Here is a 25,710-nt window from a genome sequence, read left to right as displayed (position 1 = left end):
ATCAGTTGGTTGTAGATGTGTGGTGTTATTTCTGAGGCCCCTGTTCTGTTCCATTGGTCTATACCTCTGTTTTGGTACCAGTACCATGCTGTTTTGATTACTGTAGCCTTGTAGTATAGTTTCAAGTCAGGTAGTGTGATGCCTCCAGCTTTGTTTTTTTTTTTTTTTTTTTTTTTTTTTTTTTTTTTTTTGTTTATTTGTTTGTTTTCTTTTTGCTTAGGATTGTCTTGGCTATGAGGGCTCTTTTTTGGTTCCATATGAAGCTTAAAGTGTTTTTTTTCCAATTCTGTGAAGAAAGTCTATGGTAGCTTGATGGGGATAGCACTGATTCTATAAATTACTTTGGGAAGTATGGACATTTTCACAATGCTGATTCTTCCTCATCATGAGCCTGGAATGTTTTTCCATCTGTTTGTGTTCTCTCTTATTTCCTTGAGCAGTGGTTTATAGGTCTCCTTGAAGAGGTCCTTCACATCCCTTGATAGTTGTATTCCTAGGTATTTTATCCTCTTTGTAGCAATTGTAGATAGGCGTTCACTTATGATTTGACTCTCTATTGCTGGTGTACAGGAATGCTTGTGATTTTTGCACATTGATTTTTTATCCTGAGAATTTGCAGAAATTGCTTTTCAGCTTAAGGAGATTTGGGGCTAAGATGATGGGGGTCTTCTAAATTACAATCACGTGGTCTGCAGATAGAGACAATTTGACTTCCTCTTTTCCTTATTGAATACCCTTTATTTCTTTTTCTCGCCTGATTGCCCTGACCAGAACTTCTAATACTGTGTTGAATAGGAGTGGTGTGAGAGGGCATCCTTGTTTTGTGCCGGTTTTCAAAGGGAATGCTTCCAGTTTTTGCCCATTTAGTATGATATTGGCTGTGGGTTTTTCATAAATAGCTCTTATAATTTTGAGATACATTCCATCAACACCTAGTTTATTGAGAGTTCTTAACACAAAGGTCTCTTGAATTTTGTTGAAGGCCTTCTCTGCCTCTATTGAGATATCATCATGTGGTTTTGGTCTTTGGTTCTGTTTCTGTGATGGATTACATTTATAGATTTGAATATGTTGAATCTGCCTTGCATCCCAGGGATGAAGCCGACTTGATGGTGATGGGTAAGCTTTTTGATGTGCTGTTGGATTCGGTTTGCCAGTATTTTATTGAAGATTTTCTCATCAAGGTTGATCATGGATATTGGCCTGAAATTTTCTTTTTTAGTTGTATCTCTGCCAGGTTTTGGTATCAGGATGATGTTGGTCTCAAAAAAATTAATTAGGGAAGATTCCTTCTTTTTGTATTGTTTGGAATAGTTTCATAAGGAATGGTACCAGCTCCTCTTTGTACCTCTGGTAGAATTTGGCTGTGAACCTGTTTGGTCCTGGACTCTTTTTGGTTGGCAGGCTATTAATTGCTGCCTCAATTTCAGACCTTGTTATTGGTCTATTTAGGGATTCAACTTCTTTCTGATTTAGTGTTAGGAGTGTGTAAGTGTCCAGGAATGTATCCATTTCTTCTAGATTTACTGGTTTATTTGCATAGAGGTGTTTATGGTATTCTCTGATGGTAGCTTGTATTTCTGTGGGATTGATGGTGATATCCCCTTTATCATTTTTTATTGCATCTATTTGATTCTCCTCTGTTTTCCTCTTTATTAGCCTGGCTAGAGGTCTTACTATTTTGTTGATCTTTTCTATAAACCAGCTCCTGGATTCACTGATTTTTAGGAAGGGTTTTTTGTGTCTCTATCTCCTTCAGTTCTGCTCTGATCTTAGTTATTTCTTGTCTTCTGCTAGCTTTTCAACTGGTTTGATCTTGCCCTTCTAGCTCTTTTAATCATGATGTTAGGGTGTCAATTTTATATCTTTCCTTGTTTCTCTTGTGGGCATTTAGTCCTATAAATTTCCCTCTAGACACTGCTTTAAATGTGTCTCAGAGATTCTGGTACATTGTGTCTTCATTCTCATTGGTTTCCAAGGATATCTTTAGTTCTGCCTTCATTTCATTATTTATCCAGTAGTCCCTCAGAAGCCGGTTGTTCAGTTTCCATGTAGTTGTACAGTTTTGAGGGAGTTTCTTAATCCTGATTTCTAATTTGGTTGCACTGTAGTCTGAGAGACTGTTACGATTGCCGTTTTTTTTTTTTTTTTTTTTTTTTTTTTTTTTTTTTTTTTTNTTACTGAGGAGCATTTTACTTCCAATTATGTGGTCAGTTTTAGAGTAAGTGGGACATGGTGCTGAAAAGAATGTGTATTCTGTGGATTTGGGGTGGAGAGTTCTGTAGATGTCTATTAGGTTAGCTTTGTCCAGATCTGAGTTCAAGTCCTGGATATCTTTGTTAATTTTCTGTCTCATTAATCTAATATTGACAGTGGGGTGTTAAAGTCTCCCACTACTATTGTGTGCGAGTCTCCGTCTCTTTGTAGGTCATTAAGAACTTGCTTTATGTATCTGGGTGCTCCTCTATTGGGTACATATGTATTTAGGGTAGTTAGCTCTTCTTGTTGCATTGATCCCTTTACCATTATGTAATGTCCTTCTTTGTCTCTTTTGCTCTTTGTTGGTTTTGAGTTTGTTTTATCAGAAACTAGGATTGCAACCCCTGCTCTTTTTGCTCTCCATTTGCTAGTAAATCTTCCTCCATCCCTTATGTTGAGCCTGTGTGTGTCTTTGCATGTGAGATGGGTCTCCTGAATATAGCACACCAATGGGTATTCACTCTTTATCCAATTTGCCAGTCTGTGTCTTTAATTGGGCCATTTAGTCCATTTACATTTAAGGTTAATGTTGTTATGAGTGAATCTGATCCTGCCATTTTAATTCTAGCTGGTTGTTTTGCCCATTAGTTGATGCAGTTTCTTCATATTGTCGATGGTCTTTACAGTTTGGTACATTTTTGCAGTGGCTGGTACTGGTTGTTCCTTTCCATGTTTAGTGCTTCCTTTGGGAGCTCTTGTAAGGCAGGACTGGTGGTGACAAAATCTCTCAGCAGTTGCTTGTCCATAAAGGATTTTATTTATCCTTCACTTGTGAAGCTTAGTTTGGCTGGATATGAAATTCCGGGTTGAAAATTGTTTTCTTTAAGGATGTTGAATATTGGCCCCCACTCTCTTCTGGCTTGTAGGGTTTCTGCCAAGAGATCTACTGTGAGTCTGATGGGCCTCCCTTTGTGGGTAACCTGACCTTTCTCCCTGACTACCTTCAGCATGTTTTCCTTCATTTCAACCTTGGTGAATCTGACAATTATGTGTCGTGGGGTTGCTCTTTTTGAGGAATATCTTTGTGGTATTCTCCGTATTTCCTGAATTTGAATGTTGGCCTGCCTTGCTAGGTTGAGGAAGTTCTCCTGGATAGTATTCTGAAGAGTGTTTGCCAACTTGGTTTCATTCTCTTCATCACTTTCAGGTATACTGATCAGCTGCAGATTTCGTCTTTTCACATAATCCCATATTTCTTGGAGTCTGTGTTCATTTCTTTTCACTCTTTTTTCTCTAAGCTTCCCTTCTCGCTTTATTTCATTGAGTTGATCTTCAATCTCTGATATACTTTCTTCCATTTGATTGATTTGGCTATTGAAACTTGTGTATGCTTCACGAAGTTCTCATTGCTGTGTTTTCAGCTCCATCAATTCATTTATATTCTTCTCTGTGCTGGGTATTCTAGTTAGTATTTTGTCTACCCTTTTTTCAAGGTTCTTAGCTTCCTTGCATTGGGTTAGAACATATTCTTTTAGCTTGGAGAAGTTTGTTATTACCCACCTTCTGAAACCTGCTTCTATCAATTTGTCAAACTCATTCTCCATCCAGTTGTGTTCCCTTGCTGGTGAGGAGCTGTAATCCCTTGGAGGAGAAGCAGCATTCTGGTTTTTGGAGATTTCAGCCTTTTTGTGCTGGTTTCTTCCCTTCTTTGTGGATTTATCTACCTTTGATCTTTGAAGTTGGTAACTTTTGAATGGAGTCTCTGAGTGGATGTCCTTTCTGTTGATGTTGAAACTATTTCATCCTGTTTGTTAGGTTTTTTTTCTAACAAACAGTCAGGCCCCTCTGCTGCAGGTCTGCTGGAGTTTGCTGGAGGTCAACTCTAGACCCTGATGGGCTTGTAATCACCAGCCGGGGCTGCAGAACAGCAAGGATTGCTGCCTGTTCCTTCCTCTGGTAGCTTTGTCCCAGAAGGGTACCTACCGGATGCCAGCCAGAGCTCTCCTGTATGAGGTGTCTTCCAGCCCCTCCTGGGAAGTGTCCCCCATTCAGGATACACGGGTATCAGGGAGCCACTGGAGGAGGCAGTCTGTCTCTTATCAGAGCTGGTCCACTATGTTGGGAGATCTTTTGCTTTCTTCAGAGCAAAAACCACAACCACCCCTTTTCCCAGGTGCTCTGTTCCAGGAAGGTGGGGGCTTTATTTATAAGTCTCTGATGGGCTGCTGCCTTTTTTCAGATATGCCCTGCCCAGCAAAAAAGGAGTCTAGTGACAGTCTGATGCAGAGGCCTTGCTGACTTGCCGTGGGCTCTGCCCAGTTGCTGTATAAACTTCCCAGCAACTTTGTTTACACAGGTTAAAACTGCTTACCCAGGCCTCAGCAATGGCAGACACCCCTCTCCCCACGAAGCTCAAAAGTCCCAGGTCAAGCTCAGACTGCTGTGCAGGCTGCAAGAATTTTAAGCCAGTGGATCTTGGCTTGCTGGTCTTCATTGGGGTGGGACCTGCCAAGCCAGATCACTTCGTTCCCTGGCTTCAGCCCCCTTTTTCAGGGAAATGAGCGGTTCTGTCTCACAGGTGTTCCAAGCATCACTAGGGTATGAGAAGGGGAAAAAAAAAAAAAGTGCTGCAGCTAAAACAGCCACCCAGTTTTGTGCTGGAAACCTGGGGCACTGGTATTGTAGGCACCACAGGGAATCTCCTGGCCTGTGAGTTGTGAAGACCATGGGAAAAGCACAGTATCTGAGTCAGAGTGTCAGGAAAAGTCCCTAATGGCTTCCCTTGGCTAAGTTCTCCAGCCCCTTGAACTTCCTGGGTGAGGCAATGCCCCACCCTGCTTTGGCTCGCCCTCCTTGGGCTATACCCACTGTCTTACCAGTCCCAATGAGATGAACCTGGCTCAGTTGGAAATGTGGAGATCACCTGGCTTCTGCATAGCTCTCACTGGGAACTGCACACTGGAGCTGTTCCTATTGGTCAGCGTGGCAGAAGCCCCCCAGTGGGACTTACTAATTAATATAGTTAATAATATCTGTTAGGACATTATTGCTTGCTATAAAGAAACACCTGAAACTAGGTAATTTATGAAGAAAAGAGGTTGGCTCATGGTCTTCTAGGCTATACAGGAAACATGGCAGCATCTGCTTCAGGAAGCTTCCAGTCAAAGCAGAAGGCAAAGGGGTAGCAAGCACATCACAGAGAGAGACAGGGAGATAATACCTTCATGTACATTATCATAGCTAAACTCTCATATTTCTCTTCTCTAAAGTTAGTTGACTGACAGCATCATGTTTAAGGTATTGCAACCTTATTTGACTACTACATTGGAAGTTTGACTCTTTAATACCACCATATAATTATGTTTACACAAAGAATTGGAAGGAAGGCATAGAGTCTCCATATGTTCATTTCGGCCTGGGTGGCTAAAGGGCTTCTAAGAGTCAATGCATGAAAATGGCCTAGATTGAATAAATTAGCAAAATCACAAAAGGAAACCACTATAGGAAATAGTTTTACACATGTAATTGCTGAAATCCTATAGTGAATGTGTCAATCTGTACTAACTAAATAAATTTGTTCATAGACATGTTCTATATTAGCTTCCACTCTTTCATAGACCTTTGCCAAACAAAATCCCACTAGAAGTAGGATGTTCACACCCGAGTAGGAGTTTCTTGGATAAATATTTTTACTATATGGAGACCAAAACCACTTTTACAAATTTTAGACTTTGATTGAAATACTATATTTCTTTAGCTTTTTTCTCCCATCTTTTCTCCTGGCAGCTACTTGTGCACTAACTTACCTCCTCTGGCCTCCCACGGGTCTGCTGAACAAGAGACTGGCTGCATGCACAGGGGGCCAGATAGTTCCAAAAGTGGTGAGACAAGCTTACCCAGTCATTGCCACCACCAAATGGACTGGAGAGACAGAGACAAGCCTATTTGCCCTTCTCCTAAAACCTAGTTGAAATTATTCCTTGAATTAAGCATAGAGATTATACATTGTCAGGCTATATTTTATAAAATGCCTGCTTACATTTCATTTGAGTGCTGCATGAATAGAATACATAAAGGTAGAATTTATTCAGCCAGTCCTTAAGAAATCATAGTAAGAGTGACTGAAATATAACAGCCACATTCTTTCGTAAGAATGACTCTGATCTCAACTTTGCCCATCCAGTTTGAAACAAAAATTTCAACTGGTTTCTTAATTCTGTAGTCAAAAACTGGTGCAGAATTTTTCATAGGCCCTTTTGAAGATCGCTTTTGTTAATTTGGCTGTTGAGTAATAAAATATTTTTAGTAAGTATTTTTAATTGTAATAAATTCTGTTAAAAGTAAAAAAAGGGCCAGGCATGATGGGCAGCTGAGACAGGAATCATTTGAGCCTAGGAGTTCAAGTCCAGCCTGGGCAACAAAGTGAGACCCCCATCTCTAAAAAAAAAAATAATGCTTTTTGTTAGCCAAGCGTGGTGGTGCACACTTGTAGTCCCAGCTGCTCAGGCGGCTGAAGTGGGAGAATCGCTTGAGCCTGGGAGATTGAGGCTGCATTGAGCCATGATCACACCACATCACTCTAGCCTGGGCAAGACCCTGTCTCCAAAACAAAAGAGTGAAACAAAGAACACTTATTTTTGATGTGCCGAACCTAAACCTTTTCACTATTTTCGTGAGACAATATAACCAGTAGCCAGTTGATTTGGACAATAGTGTGATAAGGGTGATCTGGGCCAGTACAGGATCCTAGTTACTATGAACCCAGAAACTCATCTTTTAGAATTAATTAGAATAATACCCAATAAAATGAGTACTATCACTACGGCATAAATAATATATCTGACTTAGGATGGCTCCACAACTCAGATTTCGTAATTTAATATGATAGCTCTGTTCAAATTAATCTTTCACATCAGAGGAGACACTTTGTTTATTTATGATATGTTGGAGATAAATTTTCAAAATGGTTAAGGTATATTGTTGTGAATGTCCATGGCAAATTTAATTAACACAACTCTGTTTTAGAAATACAGCTGCATAATATGTACAAGGTAAGAGTACGTTCACAGTATCTCAAGAACACCTAACTTTAAGGAAAGAGACACAGAGGCATGGAAGAGGCATGCCCCTCCATTGTCATTCCACAGCAGTTCAGCTTGGAAATAAATGCCAACAGAGAGTATTGCAATTTAATAGAAAGAGTTTATGCCAGGCCCTAAAGCAGCGATTCAAAAGAATCACTTGGCTGAATGCTTATGTTTATCTCTGACCTGAATTTGGATAAGCTCTTCGGTGCTAGGTAGTTTGGGTTGGTGTCTTACATTCAACATTTGTTGACTAGCCTATAGACTGGCATTTGGGTACAAGATAAGTCAAGATCTCTCTCCTCTTGGCCTTACTTACTTTTCTGTCCCCCACGACCCATTCCCTTCCTGTCTCCAACTCAGATCTCAGCTGTGTGACTTCTTCAAGAAGCCTCCTTGATCATCATCATCTACCTCTACTGCCATCTTACACAGCTCATTACCCTCTATTCTCATTTTGTAACTTTCATCACTTTTGGCACTTCTCATTCAATATGTGTCTTCCCCATCAGCCTGTTCACCACAGAGGGCAGGAACTACATCTGTGATCCTGCTGTAGCTACTGTACCTTGTACTCTGTATTTTTTAAATGAATAAGTAAATGAATGACAGTAGGTTCATACAGACATATACCTTCTCTATCATTTCTCAGCCTTTTGGCTAAGATCAAGTGTAAAAATGTATCTTTTCAGGTGGCTACTGAATGTAATTGAATAACTGCCATCTCCTGATTTTGTCATAATTTTTTATTCATTGTCTTTACAGAATTCTTTAAGACCTTAACTGTAAGTTGCTTACTGTCCAATCAAATTGGTGTTGACCATTGGCAAACAGCTATTTGCTTTCTGTGTTCTTACCCCTTGTGTTGTGTTTTAATGCAGCAAGGGCCATTGGGGGTGAGAGGGAGGCCAATGAGACAGTATTTTCTTGTTTTTGTCTTGTATGAGTATTGTCTAAGACCTTGAGAATGCAATTGAGTAATATGACTACAAAACCAAGATTGTAAAAAAAATTATATTATCTACTACAAACTTAATGTTAATTATAATTTTTGGTAACAGAATATTTGAACCTAAAATGTTTATAGACTCAACAAAATAATTTCACAGTGTTGTTTTAGGTGAGTTGAATACTCTTTTTCTGGCAAACAAAGCAATTGGCTTGATGGATGCATAAGTTTTCACTGTTGACTGATAATCAGTAAGAAGCCCAGAAATGCTCCCAGTGGGAACTGAGACCTAGTATCAGAATAACTGCTTTGCAACATTGCTAGTGGTTGGGCTATCAAGGTCACTGGTTTAGTTTTCTTAACAACTGGTGCTGATGGTTCTCTTGTGAAATGGTAAGTGTGTGGTCTAAGCCCAATTTTTAGAAAATGAGACTATCCCAGCCCCTGCTCTCATGATGAGCACATCAGCTTTTCCATTATTGCCCAAAGGAAACTAGGCTACCTGCTAGTCAAAGTCATTCATTTATTAAATGACTATTTATTAAGCATTTAACTTATTTCATGCATTGGGTTATGCCCAAGACACATAGAAATAAATAGAACAGTAAGTTATCTGCCTTCTGGAGGCTATAGGTTACTCAAGTGAAATGAGAATTAACTGCTGTTAGAGCTGAGCCCCCCAAACAATTGTTATTTGGGTTACTAACTCCTGCCAATTTGGTACTTTTTGGCCGTTGAGACAGTATTTTCTTTTTGTTTTTAACTTGTGTCAGTATTGTCTTTAAGACCTTGAAAACGCAATTGAGTAACATGACTACAAAACCAAGATTGTAAAAAAAGAGTATTTTATATTATCTATTACAAACCTACTATTGATTATAATTTTTGGTAACAGAATATGTGAACCTAAAATGTTTACTTATACGTGTTTCCAGCTTGGAATAGTTTGAGGCATTTGTTTTTATTGCCTTTAATATAAAAGTAGCTGAAGAGAAGTTTAATATTATTGGCATTAAATTATTAAACATGTATGTAAGTGCATGCAATGTCATGGAAAGAGTAATTTATAGTCTCATGAAATTGCTGATGATAATATTTATAAAAACCCCTTTTTTTCTAAAATACAATGTTGTTTGTATTTGCCAGCCACTTAATTATTTTGCTCAACAACAACAACAAAATCTTAACATATCTCATGACTTGAAATGACTTGGGCAATTATGAGTGGTAACCTTTAATAACTAAATTTAATTTAGAGATTTTTGTATTCAGAATGCCGAAACAACTTGGTAATAATTCAAGAATTTATAAAAGCCCAATGTTAGTATTTTTAATAAAATAAGGAGAGACTGACATGGAGTTAGAGAAAATCAGGCATACAATGGCAAGTTCCTCAAGATTTATGGGGTCTGGGTTACTCTGACTACAGTGAGAGTTAACAGTATATTTTTTTCTTTTTTTTTTTCCCCTCATTCTACCAGCCAGAGAAGACCTCTTATTTAAAGGGCACTGTTGTTAAATTAAGGCTTTGCTTCTGACAAACTGCCCTTCATGATTTTCACAGGATATTTATAACATAGGGGCAGTATACAAAAAGAAAAATGTTTAATGATGAGTTTTGCATGTTATACAGTGCTATACATCATATGGTTTAATTTAGATCCTCTGAAATATCAGTTAGAATGAAATTATCAAAAGGAGAAAAGTCACATGGCATGGTGCAAACAAGATGTGCCTATTTGTATTTATGTTTGCTAATGAAAGTCAGCCATGATTCCCACTTTGATTTTAAGAGTCTTAGACCACCATTCGGCTTTATTTATTATAATTAAATCTCTTGCCCACACGCAGACACAAGGGCAACAAAGAAAGGGGCATATTTTATCTTTTAAAAAGCAATTGCATAGCTTTCATATGAAACTCCTGAGCTTCTGAGATTTATAGTATTAAAGCAAAACAGTATGTCTTTCAGGGCATGGTCATCTTGTTAGGCAAATGGAGGGTCCCAGAGAGGGCTTAGCCTCTGAATCTAATGACCCCAAACAGGCGAGGGCTGAATTAGGATATATGGGGGCAGTGGAATTGGAACAACCTAAGTTTGAGACAACTTGGCATATTCGCTCTTCTAGCAGAAGAGAGACTGAAAAAAGGCCTGTTAGAAGCACAACTGATTTTTTACTATAAAGCTTGGGAGTGGGGTGGGACAGAGAGGGGGCTAATTTAGTTGACTGTGAAACAGCATTTATACATGAAATTCAGAATGTACCTACCTTCCCAACTGTGGCTCAACTGAGTATTCAGTAAAGTAACTAAGTAGATATTTAGGTTAAGTTAATAAGTAAGAGTTAGTGAAAGCCTGTTGCTTCTATTTTCTTCTACTACCTCTCTACCTTTTTCTCTCAGCAAAGCAAAGTCAGTATAGAACTTCAACCCTCTGTGCCCTCTTCGTCCCTGTGGAGTGAAGAAGAGCATTTGGAAAACCCCCAGGCAGTTCCTGTGGCCCACAAATCATCCTAGATACAGAGCATCTATACTCAGTTAATTAGGAGTTAACAATAGTTTGAGAGAGGGTGGATATATGCTCCAGATCTTTTTGTTGTCCCTTTTACTGCTGGATTTAACCCAAAATTGCTGACTCCAAACACCTCCAAGCAGGCCATATTATTTGCTCAACCCAAAATCAGACACAGTATAGCCCTAGTAAGACTTCCATGAAAACACATGGTGTATCACCCCCTTGAAGGTCCTAAAGATGCATGCATTTGCCACAGAACCTTTCAGCCATGTTTATCTTATTTTGATATTTTGTCCATTTATCAGAATTATTATTCTGTGCACTCAGGAAAATTAAGTGATTCTCCAGGGGAGGGCTAATCATAAAGCAGAAAACCCCAGAGTAGAACGCAAAGCTTATAATGGCTTAACCTCTACCTGCTCAGCTGTATTGTTTCAGACATAATTAAGTTGTGTTCCCTCCTCCCCTCACCACCCCACTCCTTGCCAGTTTCTTCACTTTTGTTCTGCTCCCAAGGGCTGTTCTTTATCCAGAAAAACTTTCTTTCCCTGCGTCTGTTTTCCCTATTAAGGCCAGGGAAGCTACACACATAGCTTTGGGCAGAATCAGAACCATCTGCAACAAGCCCTAAACTGAGTCAGGAATCCTAGGCTCTCCCATGTGACTATGGATGGGTCACTCTCTCTGAGCATTCATCTTTTCATCTGTTAAATGAAAAATGGGGCCAGAGGAATTCACAAAGGTACTTTCCAGTTCCAAAGTTCTATTGTTCCTTGATTCTAGATGTTAGTAAAGGGTATGTTCAGCTTGGTTTAGCAGGCTCAGTTTCCAGATTCCTTTTTCATTATAGTATTAAACATGTGGCAGTCAGACAGACTGTGCTCCTAACAGTGGCATCTTGGCATCTAGGGGGAAGAAAACAATGCCTAGTCTACAGATGACCTAAAAGGGAGAGATGCAGGTAACCCATCTGCTGTGGGTGAAAGCTACAGTCTGAAAACTTCCATTTCTGCCTCTTCCACGTTAAATTCACTAAATGCCAAAATCAGAATTTCCATTAGGAAATACTGTTTACTGCATAATCACGACAGATTCTAAAAATGTTCATTTACTGACAAAACCATTATAGGGTCCTGTTCATTCCAAAGCCTAAACTCCACTTAGACCCACTAGCTTTGAAGAACCGGAGCTAGAGCATTTGTATTTTTTAAAGCACCCCAGGTGATTTGGGTGCCATGTTCTATACTATACACTATTGAAGTTACTTTGGAAAATAAGCAGTAGTTGAACAAGCCTCCAAAGTAAAGATGATTTAGATTCACGGTCCATGTCTGTCCTCTGAAGTACTGTACCTGGCTGATCTGGTTTAAATTTGAAATAAAATTGTAATTTACCTTTTAAGTGATGTTTAGCAAGAATTTAGTTTATTAGGACTGAGAGAATGTGTGTATCTATAGTACTCTGGGTGGAACTGGGGCAAGGGACTATCTGGTTTGTTTTGTTTAATGTCAGACAACGAAAAGAACACAGGGTTTTAAATCCAAAATCTACTCTTTTACTAATTGTGGTAAGGCTCAAATTAGATACAGACATGAAAATATTTCATAAACCATGCATCTCAGCAATTTTTAATCTTTGCCCCTCCTTACTCTGAGAAATATACAAATCTCATGCCTTTCTAAAGTGTAAGTTCAAATTAGATATTGCGATTAGAAGCAAAAAAGCAAAAGCTTGCTTTGTTTTCTCCCTCCTTTCCTACTTTGAGAGTGACCTCTCAGTGCATTTTACTTGTGGTGGTTAAAACTTGAAGTTTAGTGAAGGCAGAAACTGTCTTTGTGTCCTATTGTGCCACCAAGCACACAGTAATTTACAGAGTAACAACTCAATAAAGATTTGCTAAAATCATATTAAACAAATTTATACGAATTCAGACAATAGAACCAATATCCTCTTTCTTAGGCCTTTGAGAAATGAAGTATTTGTAAAAGAATTTGGGAGTTACTACAGTGAAATTCTTGTGCTAGTTTATTTAAGATTTGAGAAACCAGAAGAGAATCAGAAGAGGTAATAGAATAAAACAAGTCTGAACTGGAAGAAAGAATGGTGTTTATAGTTAATGTTTTAATAATTATGCTAATGGCAAAAATAATACACAGTAATATTTAAGTTGGAACTACAAAATAAGTTTTATAACATATGTACTTTTGCTTCAGATAAATATTAATCTTTTGATTAATATTTATTTGTATTCCTTAAGATGTACCAATTTATAACTCATTAATAAAAAACAGAGGTATATAATCATGTCATCTGCACAGAAACAATTTGACTGCATTGTCTTAGCCCAAAATCAACTTAAGATGATAAGCAACTTCAGCAATGTGCAAAAATCACAGGCATTCCTATACACTAATAACAGACAAATAGAGTCAAATTATGAATAAACTGCCATTCACAATTCCTACAAGGAGAATAAAATACCTAGGAATACAGACCATTGCTCAAGGAAATAAGAGAGAACACAAACAGATGGAAAAACATTCATGCTCATGGTTGGGAAGAATCAATATCATGAAAATGGCAGTATTGCCCAAAGTAATTTATAGAATCAGTGCTATCCCCATCAAGCTACTATTGACTTTCTTCACAGAATTGGAAAAAAAACACCTTAAACTTCATATGGAACCAGAAAAAAGAGCCCACATAGCCAAGACAATCCTAAGCAAAAAACAAAAAACCAAAGCTGGAGGCATCACACTACCTGACTTGAAACTATACTACAAGGCCACAGTAATCAAAACAGCATGATACAGGTACCAAAACAGAGATATAGACCAATGGAACAGAACAGAGACCTCAGAAATAACACCACACATCTACAACCATCTGACCTTTGACAAACCCGACAAAAACAAGCAATGGGGAAAGGTTCCCTATTTAATAAATGGTGTTGGGAAAACTGGCTAGCCATATGCAGAAAGTGGAAACTGGATCCCTTCCTTACACCTTATACAAAAATTAACTCCAAATGGATTAAAGAGTTAAGACCTAACACCATAAAAACCCTAGAAGAAAACCTAGGCAGTACCATTCAGGACATAGGCATGAGCAAAGACTTCATGACTCAAATATCAAAAGCAATGGCAACAAAAGCCAAAATAGACAAATGGGATCTAATTAAACTTAAGAGCTTCTGCGCAGCAAAAGAGACAGTCATTAGAGTGAACTGGCAACCAACAGAATGGGAAAAAATTTTGCAAGGTACCCATCTGACAAAGGGCTAATATCCAGAATCTACAAAGAACTTAAACAAATTTACAAGAAAAAAAGAGAAAAAAAAAACATCAAAAAATGGGCGAAGGATATTAACAGATACTTCTCAAAAGAAGACATCTATGTAGCCAACAAACATGAAAAAAAGCTCATCATCACTGGTCATTACAGAAATGCAAATCAAAACCACAATGAGATACCATCTCACATTAGTTAGAATGGCGATTATTAAAAAACCAGCAGACAACAGATTCTGAGGAGGATGTGGAGAAATAGGAACACTTTTACTCTGTTGGTGGGAGTGTAAATTAGTTCAACTGTTGTGGAAGACAGTGTGGTGATTCCTCAAGGATCTAGAACTAGAAATACCATTTGACCCAGCAATCCCATTACTAGGTATATATCCAAAAGATTATAAATCATTCTATATAAAGACACATGCACACGTATGTTTATTGTGGCACTGTTCACAATAGCAAAGACTTGGAACCAACCCAAATGCCCACTGACAATGGACTGGATAAAGAAAATGTGGCACATATACACCATGAAATACTATGCAGCCATAAAAAAGGATGAGTTCATGTCCTGTGGAGGGACATGGATAAAGCTGGAAACCATCATTCTCAGCAAACTGACACAGGAACAGAAAACCAAATACCACGTTTTCACTCATAAGTGGGTGTTGAACAATGAGAACACATGGACACAAGGAGAGGAACATCACACTCTGGGGCCTGTCAAGGGGTGGGGGACTAGGGGAGGGATAACATTAGAAGAAATACCTAATGTAGATGATGGGGTGATAGATTCAGCAAACCACCATGTCACATGTATCTATGTAAGAAACCTACACGTTCTGCACATGTACCCCAGAATTTAAAATATAATGGAAAAAAAAAAAAGAAGTAAACCAATATGGGATTTAAATGTTTTCTCTAGCTTAACCATTTGAAGTGAAAAAAAAAAAAAAAAGAAAAAAAGTCATTTTAAAAAGTGTACACTTAGAAATTAATGACCCCACCAGTGCCCAGTGCAGTAGGTAAAATCTGTATCTGCTTATCCAGGTAGATTGACATTCTGGCACCAGTCATAATTTGAAGCTTTATGAATAAATGAATGTCAAAATTGGGTCCTCAATTAAAAAAACTGAGAACTATGTATTCCTAATTTTAGAACTAATTGGGGCCTTAAAAACATTAAGTATTGTCTTTGCTGTGAACTTTCAGAGATGCTAAAATGTCTGAGCTTTTCAGCAAATTCACAAAGGAGCAAGTGTGAGAACAGAGCTTTATTAAATCAGAAATGAAGCTTAAGTACTATATAGGTATGTAGGATCCAGTTTGTTGGGAGGTCTAATTGTGTTATTGATTAATCTGTAATTTTCAACAGTGGGTAGAGGTCCTGGCTGTTTCTGGTCAAAGCCTGGATTTTACTAACTAGGAGTGTCTGTGAAGATACAGAACTAGGAATCATTCACAGGGTCTGACAGAAGAAAGAGAGTGGGATACAAAGTATTCCATGAGAATGTGGCCTCTGGAAGGCCCTCACACCAAGCTATGTTTAAATTTAGTTTCAACATTTGCAACATAAATAGAGAGAAATTTACAGCTGACACAAATATGAGTTGTCTTCATCCATCTTCCTGTAAAGTTGCTTACTCTGGAAAGCATGCCGAAGTGGGGACGTTCCCATAATTGCCTTACATAGACAACGTACATCCTTTGTACATCAAAAGGAAAAAGTAGTGACTCAAGATAGAGGACCCTAGGGAATATGTTTACGGAAACTGCTCTTCACTAATTACACATGCTTGTTTGTTCTTTATTTTAGAATTAAAATAGGAAGACCTCATCACAGAAATCTGGGTCAGCTCAAAACTTTGGTTTTCTCATTAGATGTGGGTCCTTGAGGGTCTGTGATATTAAATAAGCCTGCAATCTTTTGTTTGCCAAATGGTGATAAATCATCTGTGAAGGTGAATCAATCTTTGAAAAGTGACCTTTTTCATACTAATAACAACTATTTTCATATTGCCCAGTCTGAAAATGTTAAAACCTGGTTATTTGTCAGGCGAACTCAGCTAAGACTCAGTCTTTCTCCAAGCCAAAACCTCCTTTCTCAAGCAAGGCTCACTTCAACACCGTACCTTTAGAAGGAATGCAGCTTTACTCCTGGTCCATTTAACTCCATCTAAAACCATTCCCTGTGCTTTAAATAATACATTATGTTAAAGATTGTCACTTGGTTGTAACATTTAAAATATCAGGGTCAAGAAGCTAAGAGTATTACTTTGGCATAAGCCTCTGTGAGGCAGCCGTGGTGGTAGGAGCTGTTTCACAGACTGAGGCTCCCCTGCCTGTGGTTGTGGGAAGACACCCTGTGCATTCCTGCAAGTTATTTGTGGCTCTCTGAGGAACTCATTTAACACTGTTCTGTAGCACACAATTTTAGGAAGTAGAGTTGGAATTTTCTAGTCCTCGTTAGAATGTGTACTTCAATCCAGACGTGTTGTACAACACAAAAAGTCCCATGGTAAAGAACAAGCTCGTAGAAAGAACACTGAGGAATGATGCTTGGAATGTGCCACTGTTTTGTCATCCCTGATACACTGATCTGGAGTGAACTGCGTAGCAGCATAACTAACCGAAGAAATTTCAGCCAGGGCGCCAAAGCCTGACAAGCATAGTAAATCTTCTTAAGCAGGATATTCGGAAAGAGAGTTTTCAAGTTAATTGAATTTTATGATTAACAGAAGGTTATCTGGAAGACTATATTCATTTCACCTCATGTTGATGGAAGTCTTTCTAAAAGGGTTAAGTCTACTTTCCATTTTTAGTATAATTATAAATGTGATTTAATTCTTAAGATGAAGATTTCACTGCCTCCATAGCATTATCTTGATCATACAAGGTTATTCTATATTTCCTAAAATACGGCTGTGGCTGTTCAAGGTTAATTCATTGGGCTAGAAGTATACAGACTGCAGAACTGCTTCAGAGTTATTAGCCTAAGGGGGGATAAATCCCTAATATGAAATTTTATGATTTTCTTTTTCTGAAAACAGATTGTGGAAAAATTCCATCCGATTGAAGGTTACGAATTCTCTGGATGTGACTGTTACGAGTTTCAATGATGAAAAATGTGCCAGCAAAAGGGAAATTTTATTCCTAAGTCCTGAATTTTAGTTCTGCTCCACTCTGGGTCTTAAAATGAGATTCAGGATGTTACAGAGACCCTGTGTGGTCCAGGTCTCCCAACTCTGAAATGCAAAATATATCTCTTGGAATGAAAAGCATGCAATTTTTCTTTCTTTAATTGGAATGTACTGTATAATTGCACTTAGAATCCGTTTTCCCATTTTCTTTTATGGGAGTATTTTATCCCACCGTGCATATCCATGTGTACATTTGTATATACAGGTATGTCTATAAAACTAGATTTGCATTTTTGATACTGTCTACAATATAAACAACTATACAGAACTCATTTGAGATGATAATATTTTAGGGGGGAGGAGAGGCCTCTACTAGTGTCTGTTCCAATAGCTTTTCACTCAGACTATAAATTAGGCCCAGGGAGGGCCAATAATGAGCCAGTAATTTATAGACTATTAAGATACTTGTTAGAACCGATTCCTGAGCATGTCGAATAAAGAACACAGATTCAATATATCTCTTTGGCCTAACCAAGCCCAACCAGTTCACAAAATGGGATGTCTTATTTTGTGTATCTTCTACTTCTCAAAAATAGAATCACTAACCACTTGTTAACCACACTGACTTTTTAATAGACAGAATGGTTGCTACAGTTTTGCCACCAGAAATGTTCAGATTAAGCATTCTATTAGATCGTAGCCAGAGTCTACAAAACAGGAAGGCGGCTCTGCTTGCTTTTTGCCTCCTTTCCTTGTTTGAATTGATGTGATAATTCATTGCAGATTTCTTTTTCTTTGATAGAATGCCTACCGCAGGAATGGGATGGCCTTTCTAGCCTGCTGATGTGACAACTGTGATGTGCCTGAAGCAACAGGAAAGGCGATGTTATATTAAGGTGATTTCTTGAAAACAAAATAAAATACAAATTTACCTTTCTCCCAACCAAGGGAGTGGGCTGGTTTGTTGTGACTATCAGCTTGCTGACTCCTGCTCTTTTCCAGCCCCCTCAACCATCGGTCTTGTTTACTAGATGTGCTGTTCAGCTAATTAATGGCAGGATGTTTGGGATAGGGCGTAGGTGGACAAGAATGCAGATCACACGATTCTGAAATTTTAATTTCAGTGGATTTACTGCCCACCGCTCACATATCTTAAAAGTAGTGGTTGTCCCCCCCCTCCAGTGTTTTGTCTGTGTTTTATTTGCTACATTTTATGATTTAAGTTTAGAACAAGGAAACAAAAGGACAGTGAGTTTTCACCTTCCCTTATACCACCAACTTTACTTTCCAACATTTGTTGACTACATGTATTTTAGTGACAGCTGTTTTTTAAACTCACAGTAATCAAATATCTAACAGACCTGATAAATCACCTGTTCCTATCCCCTCTCCCCTTCACTCCACTTACAGTATGAGTCATTTTGAATGCCTTCTTCCCAACTTCCTGCCATCTGCCTTTTATTTGTGTTTTTCCTCACACAGAACGTCTTACTCCATCTTTGTTTCCCTCCTTTTCCTGTTCCTCCAATCCCCAGACCTACTACTCCTGCACATTTCATGCACATTTCAAAGCTAAGTATTCAGAATTAGTAGAAGGGGAACAGAGTAATTTCTTGCTTCCCCCTTCAAAGCACCACCACACCTAGACTGGAAATGTGGGCTTGGTAATTTCTTGCTGTTAGCAGCTGAGCTACTCTTCTGGCTTCTATACTTTCTCCAGTAAATGAGGAACCGTAATTCTTTGGAACCAACCAAAATATAGCAGATGTAATCGTACAGTTCCTGATTAATTTTACTTTTATCATGGTTTTTACATACTTGAAACAGTCTTTGTAAAGAATTAATAAAAACAAAAGAAAAATGTGAAAGATTATGCCACATTATTTACATTTGTTAATTGTCATTTACCTGTTCTGTGTTAATCTTTTTAGAAAATATTTGCATGTCAGAAACAAAAAGCACAAATAATATCAAAACATTTCCAAAGGGTTTTGATGTTCCATCTATCCTTGTTAAAATGTATGAATAAACTTTTCTTTTTATCATTCTTATTTTCCTTGGCAGCCATAAGCATGGAAAATTATAAGCTTACAGTAAACATCCTAACTTTAAAATGATAGCATTTATTGTATTTGGTTTTGATCTGCCAGACTTATACATGGTATAAAATTTTCAGGGGCTGATTGTTCACATCAAAATTTCTTCTCTCCCACATTATACATTTTAAAGTATGCACGAGGCAGAAAATATAGGGTTTGGGTTTTTTCCTTCATTTTATTCTACCTGATCTCCTTACAGTCCCAGAGAAGGAAGACTCAACGTACATTTCTCTCAGAAATATGACAGGTCTGTGTTTTTGTTGGTCTGGCTTATGTTTGTCTATCTTGAACAGTCTGACAGGTAATTATTTATAAAATCTGGTTTTGTCCAGTAAGTTCATATAATAACCTTTCATTTTTCATCATAAGCCAGTAAGCTGAATTTAGAATAAAGCAAGGTTATTTATGTCTGTTCTGAACCAGCCTACATGTCCCCATAATTGCTCAATATTTTTAATTCTTTTTTCTATTTTTTACATTTAGGTTCTTTCTGTGACTCTTTGCACAGTCCTAAATTTGAAGTGAAATAAAATTTCCTTCACCAGTGACTATAGAAATAAAAGAAAACTTACAGAAGGAACATTTAGGAAAATGTGCTTCAGTAAATGGTTTTCTCAATAATCATAGTGTTAAAGCAGAAGATAGTCTTAGAGATCATAGAGAACAGCTGCTTATCTTACAGATGAAAAAACATGGCCTAGACAGGGAAAGTGACTTTCCTAAGATCGCTTAATAATGGCAGTGACAGACCAGAGATGAGAGTCGATGGTCCCTGACTTTGTCTGCTGTTATACAGTATTTTCTGCTATGCTGGGTTATCATAAGACAACTACTAAGACATGTTGGGGTTTGATGGCATATTTATCCTAGACAACAAAGTAAATTTATAGAAAACTGCACTAATTATGAATACCTCCTAAAGCTTAAGTGTTGTATAGTAAAATCTCAATGGGACTGTGGTATTAAGTAAACAATCTGTTATCTTACACATCAGGCTCTACTATAATTCAAATGGGAATATACAAAGCTAGTTTCATATTTTTCTCCCTTGCATTTTAGAGACTGAATTTGAAAATAAGTAAGCCAATAAATAGCCTCTCTTGATACTGCTTCCTACATTTAAGGATAAGGAAAGTAGAAATATTTCTCCCTTCACCTAAATTTGATAGTGTGACTTTCTGAACATGCCATTTAGAGGTGATGTCATTAGCTTTCCTGCCTTCTTATATTGTAATAGTTGTGATTCAAAAATGCTGTTTCAATTTTAAAACCAAGACTTTTTATCTGAAAACCACTGGAAGCACAAATATATTTTAAATAGTTATATAATTCCTGTGTCTGAGGAGAAACCTTCATTTATTGCTGTTCTTTGTTTTTATAAAATAATAAACAAACCATGTCTAATGCTTTTACCATGTAGAAGACAAATAAAAAAAACCGCGTTTACTTGTTTAGAATTATAAAGTTTAATTTTATGAATTTTTTTACATAGTTCTCAAATCAAGCATTGCTTTCCAGTTCATATAACCTCTTGTGTAAAACTGAATCACTAAAGAGAACATATTCTCTCATCTGCCCCCTGGAATTTGGATAGAACCTTCCCAAGCTACATTTAAAATTCTACCATCAACCATGTATACATCTCATAAAATACTTTACAGTTTCCTGTATGCTCTGGCCGAACATTTCATAGTACATAAACACTTCTGCAAATAATCTAAGGGCATCAAGTTGAATATGTCATAGCTACGGACACTACATAAAGCTAATTCACCAGCAGCATATTTTCTTATTTTTATCTTCTTATTTGAAATTCAAGCTGAAACTTTATGTGCTATTGTTGTGCAGTGGCAGGGGTGAGAAGAGAGCAGGGAACTCCAGCAGTTTTTGTGGAATTGTGTTCATTAAAGCAAAGGCTTTCTGCAGAGGGCATCTAGCCAAGCTGAAACAACAAAACCATGCCTGCAGGAATTGGATGTAAATGTGATGGTTAAATAAGGGCCAGATGTCATTAAAAACTCTAATATTAGAAATTCATATCTCTTAAAGTAAGTCTCAAGTGTTGGAAGTCAGATACTGATACCATAGTACCTAAAGAAAGAGACTTGCATTTGTTTTCCAAAGCAAAATATTAAGTATTCGAGCTGTTATTAAGTCATGGAAGTTTTGGCAATTGAAGCATATTTTAAAGCAATCAGTTCCTACAAAGCCACAAGAACGCCGAATACATGTGTCCTTGTTGGGAGCCACTGTAATTCACTACACAGCATGGGGTCCATGATCTCTTTTCTGCTCATCACCACCCAATATTCATTATTCTCATTTTTTTTCAAAGGAGAGTAAAGATAGGAAAAAAAAAAAAAAAAGGCAAGGCTCAAGATGATCAAAATATAGTTTTACTTACACCAGGTAATTGTCTACTTGCTATCAAAAATGATATATTGTGTCAGCATATTAATAAGTTATGACATAATTATAGCACACCATGTGCTACCCTGTGTACTAAGCAGTTTGTGTGATTTATCTCGTTTAATACTCACAGCCCCACTATGAGATATGCCTTCTTGCCCACGGGCAAAAATAGGAAACTGAGGAACAGCAGATTAAGTGTCATATACAGAATTACCCAAGGTACAGCTGGCATTTGTATGAGCACTCTGATCCCAAAGCTCATGCTGTTAACCACTGTTACACCACATGGACTGTACTGGAATAGAGATTTCTGATCACATATTAACGGGAATTGCAGCCTGACCTGGAACCTAGAAGCACTTCTCAGAACCAGAAAATCTGATTGCAAGAAAATTTTATTTTGACTTAACATTCCTTCTCTAATGCCAAGTATTATGTATGTAATAGAATATATAACATATAATAGAATATAATTATATATTATTATGCCAAATTTTTAGTGTCTTAAATCTTAGGACAAATATATATATGTATATATAATCAATGAATATACTAAAAGTCCCTATACAAATTATGAGAAAAACTTCATCAAAGATCCATGTAGACAAAGCTGTTCTCCTTTCTGAAGACCAGATTTCCCCAGAAGGCTCTATTTACACAGGCTACTATTTCATGCTTTCATACAAGGTATTTATCCCTATTATAAAATAATTCCCATCTTTTTTTACATGTGTTAGCAGCAGCAGATACAGAAGTACATGTGGCAATGCCCTGAAACTTTATATTAATGACCCTTTTAAGGGTTTGCTCATTAATTGATTAATTATATAGTAGTCATAGGTCTTCCCAGCCTGTCATAGCTTCAAACAGCTATTCCAAATAGCTTCAGACAGTTTGTGTGTGAAGGGGGTCTGGGGAGAAGTGGTGTGTGGAGATAAATAAGAAAGTGGAAAAAAAGTTACTGAGCACAATTTGAATTACAAAGGATAGTTTTCCATTCGACTTAGTAGTTAGCAGGAGCTTTTTTTATACGCAGACAGAGTCAGGGTGTCTCTTTGTTGCCCAGGCTGATCCCAAACTCCTGGACTCAAGTGATCTTCCCATCTTGGCCTTCCAAAAGGCTGGGATTACAGGCACGAGCCACCGCGCCCAGCCAGCAGCTTCTTTAATTCAGTGCTAGGTTTGTTCTGCCTCAGAACAAGCCACCTTCTGATTGATGTCCTTTAAGATTCCAAATAACTGCCCCAGACTGGGGTACAACTTTCTCTTCTGAATTTTTTTAAGATGGGGTCTCCCTATGTTACTTAGGCTGGTCCCCAACTCCTGGGTTCAAGCAATCCTCCCACCCAACCTCCTGATTAGCTGGGATTACAGGCACAAGCCACCGCACCCAGCTATTTCTGAATGGTTTTGATTGTGTCCTCCCACTACATCACTTGGGAGAAGTTAGTTCCCTGCCAATGCATTGGCCACTTCTTGTCACCCTTCCCTGACCTCAACGTACCAATCAGTCAAGCAAACAGACATAAAGCAGCAACTACTGCAGCTGATGGGTCGGCTTGCCGTACTTCCACAGGTTTGGCCTGTAGGGAGGACAGTGAGCCCAAATAGCTTCAGACAGTTTGTTACACAGCTACCTAAGCAAGATTGGCACAGTGTCAGCTTCTCATGTTCCTAATCTCACAGGAAGATGCCAAGCCAGAGGGGCTAGTTGACAGAAGACCTGAGTGAGTAGGGAGTTACCATGTCATGGAGGAGCCAACTCTAAACCACAGCCAAGCAGTTTCATAACTTGCGTTCACATCCCAGAGGGGATTGAGGTGGAAAGAGCCTTGCCCTACCAGAACTAGGGAGGCAGATGGGAAACTAGCTGTGGCAGCTCCTCATAAGAGTGGCTGTTTTGCTGCGTTCCTGTGATGATCACAGATGAAGGTCCATGGCCTGCGTGTGGCCTGCGTGCCTATGTGGAGATGAGGTCTCCTGGGAGCCCTTCCACGGCAATGCATAGAATGTTGTGTGTTTTTGTTAGCAGCATGCAAAATCAATCTGCCTCTTCTTCCCTAGGTTGTCATGGTGGTCTCCTTCCCTAGCTCTTTGCCATAAAGTTTCCTGCCTGTCTCAGCTCACAGCACCCTTTGCCTCCTCTGAACTCTTTAAGATCTTTTGTTCTCTCTGCTTCCTATTTAGTGTCCCTGATCATCTCTCCATGTGCCTTTAGACTGTACCAGATTGAGAATTTCTTGAGGGCAAGTCTTGAATTAACACCTCTTTGTCATTCTCACATACACAGATACTCATAAACATTTGTGGTTTGGTTGATAGAAAAAAAAAATGCATTTTTTTTTTTGAAACAGAGTCTGACTCTATTGCCCAGGCTAAAGTGCAGTGGCACGATCTCAGCTCACTGCAGCCTCCACCTCCCAGGTTCAAGTGATTCTCCTGCCTCAGCCTCCAGAGTAGCTGGGATTACAGGCATGCACCACCACACCCAGCTAATTTTTGTGTTTTTAGTAGAGATGGGTTTCACCATGTTGGCCAGGTCTTAAATTCGTCACCTCAAGTAGTCCGCCCACCTCAACCTCTCAAAGTACTGGAATTATAGGTGTGAGCCACCGTGCCCAGCCAAAAAAAAATGGATTTAAACATGAGCTCAGAATCCTTTTTAAAAAATCTTTGGTTAATCTTATCAATTCTTATTTCACTGATTTGGCTACACAGCTCATGAACTTTAGATCATCATAAGATCTTTTTTCTTAAATATAGTGTCTCAGGAAAACCAATTTAAAGCACTGCATGCATCAGGTTTCTTGTGGCCTTTGTGAGTAGGTCCCTGTGACGTCAGTCTTGTGTGAAGGGGTTAAGGACCTCATAAACAGATGACCTGAATCATATTTGCATTACTCTGTACTACTAAGACCTAAGAACCTTTGTGTTCCATCTGAATCTATACAATCTTGAAAAAGAATTACAAACTAGTAGGACTATTTTTGTATATGGTCCATCTTTGAAAACCTACCAGTTCTCCCACTGGTTCACTGTAAAGACAATGAGCCTTTTAAGATCCAATTTCCCTAAAGGTAATGGAATAACATGTCCACTGAACTTAAAGCAAATATAAAGATCTATTTAGACTAAAAATAACATTTTGTGAACTGGAAGCAGTAGCTTATCACCAAAGAGTAGCTTGAAATTAAAATGTCTGTTTTCTTTATAGCCATTCCTTCAAAAATCTTTTTGGCACCTATGAAAACCAAGCAATCCACATGGTAGTCTGCAGGCCCCAAACAGTGAGCCAAGGACTTGAGGGGGACCGCGGAATTAAGGGGGTTCATGAACCCACCTAGATTAAACTATCTGGAGATTCACTGAAGCGTATTTTGCCCATGTAGGTGCTACTCTATTAATAAATATATACATAAGTGCCATTGTGATTATAAAATGTAAAATCACTTTAAAGTGATACTCAAATCTTGCTAGCTTTTTGACATTACCTTTTTAAAAACTTAATAGATAGCAAAAGCCAAGTTGTAGAATGCAGGGGTCAGTGAATTTATGTTAAAAAGTGATTCTCAAGCTCCAAAAAAAAAAAAAAAAGGTAATGGTTGCTTTCTGTACTTTATGGTAATTGCTGTTGTCTCCTTAGCTCTTCAACGGTGAGTAGATTGTGCCTTCTGAAGGTTTCAGGCAGCTTTAACACAGATTTAAGGTTTTTTTCCTCCCTTTGACATAAAGTATCACTGGAACTTTTTTCATGTGTCTTATTTTGGGAAAATTTATGATATTTTTAACATTAGGAAGTTTTGCTTTTCCTGACATTTTATTGCTTTGCCTATTTGAAGCATTTCAATCCCAGACAATAAATATTAAGTGATTATTGTTTTCATATGGATAGGCTATTTCCTCCTGCTCTTTCTAACCCCCTTTCCCAGCTAATGATACTAAAAATGTATTAATACTAAACTGTGCTATTCAGCATTCCCAAAATCACATATAATGAAAATTGAAAGAGGGGCAGGTTTGAG

The 25,710-nt window shown here is 38.1% G+C and overlaps 1 protein-coding gene across 2 annotated transcripts in view; it reads left to right on the top strand.

Moving 5' to 3' along the window:
• The window catches only part of SUPT3H (SPT3 homolog, SAGA and STAGA complex component), a 336,984-nt gene extending 315,360 nt beyond the window's left edge, over positions 1-21,624 (top strand). Inside the window, exon 10 of one of the 2 annotated variants that reach the window (XM_017547453.2) lies at positions 17,980-21,624. In XM_017547453.2, the coding sequence (XP_017402942.2) occupies positions 17,980-18,021 (42 nt within the window). In that variant the 3' untranslated portion in view covers positions 18,022-21,624. The remainder of the gene's footprint in view (positions 1-17,979) is intronic. The other variant, XM_037745360.1, reaches the window with a different exon arrangement.
• Positions 21,625-25,710: the final 4,086 nt, after the last annotated feature.

Source organism: Cebus imitator, unplaced genomic scaffold, assembly GCF_001604975.1.
Source record: "Cebus imitator isolate Cc_AM_T3 unplaced genomic scaffold, Cebus_imitator-1.0 Scaffold197, whole genome shotgun sequence".
NCBI lineage: Eukaryota > Metazoa > Chordata > Mammalia > Primates > Cebidae > Cebus > Cebus imitator.
This window is presented reverse-complemented; position numbering and strand designations above follow the sequence as displayed.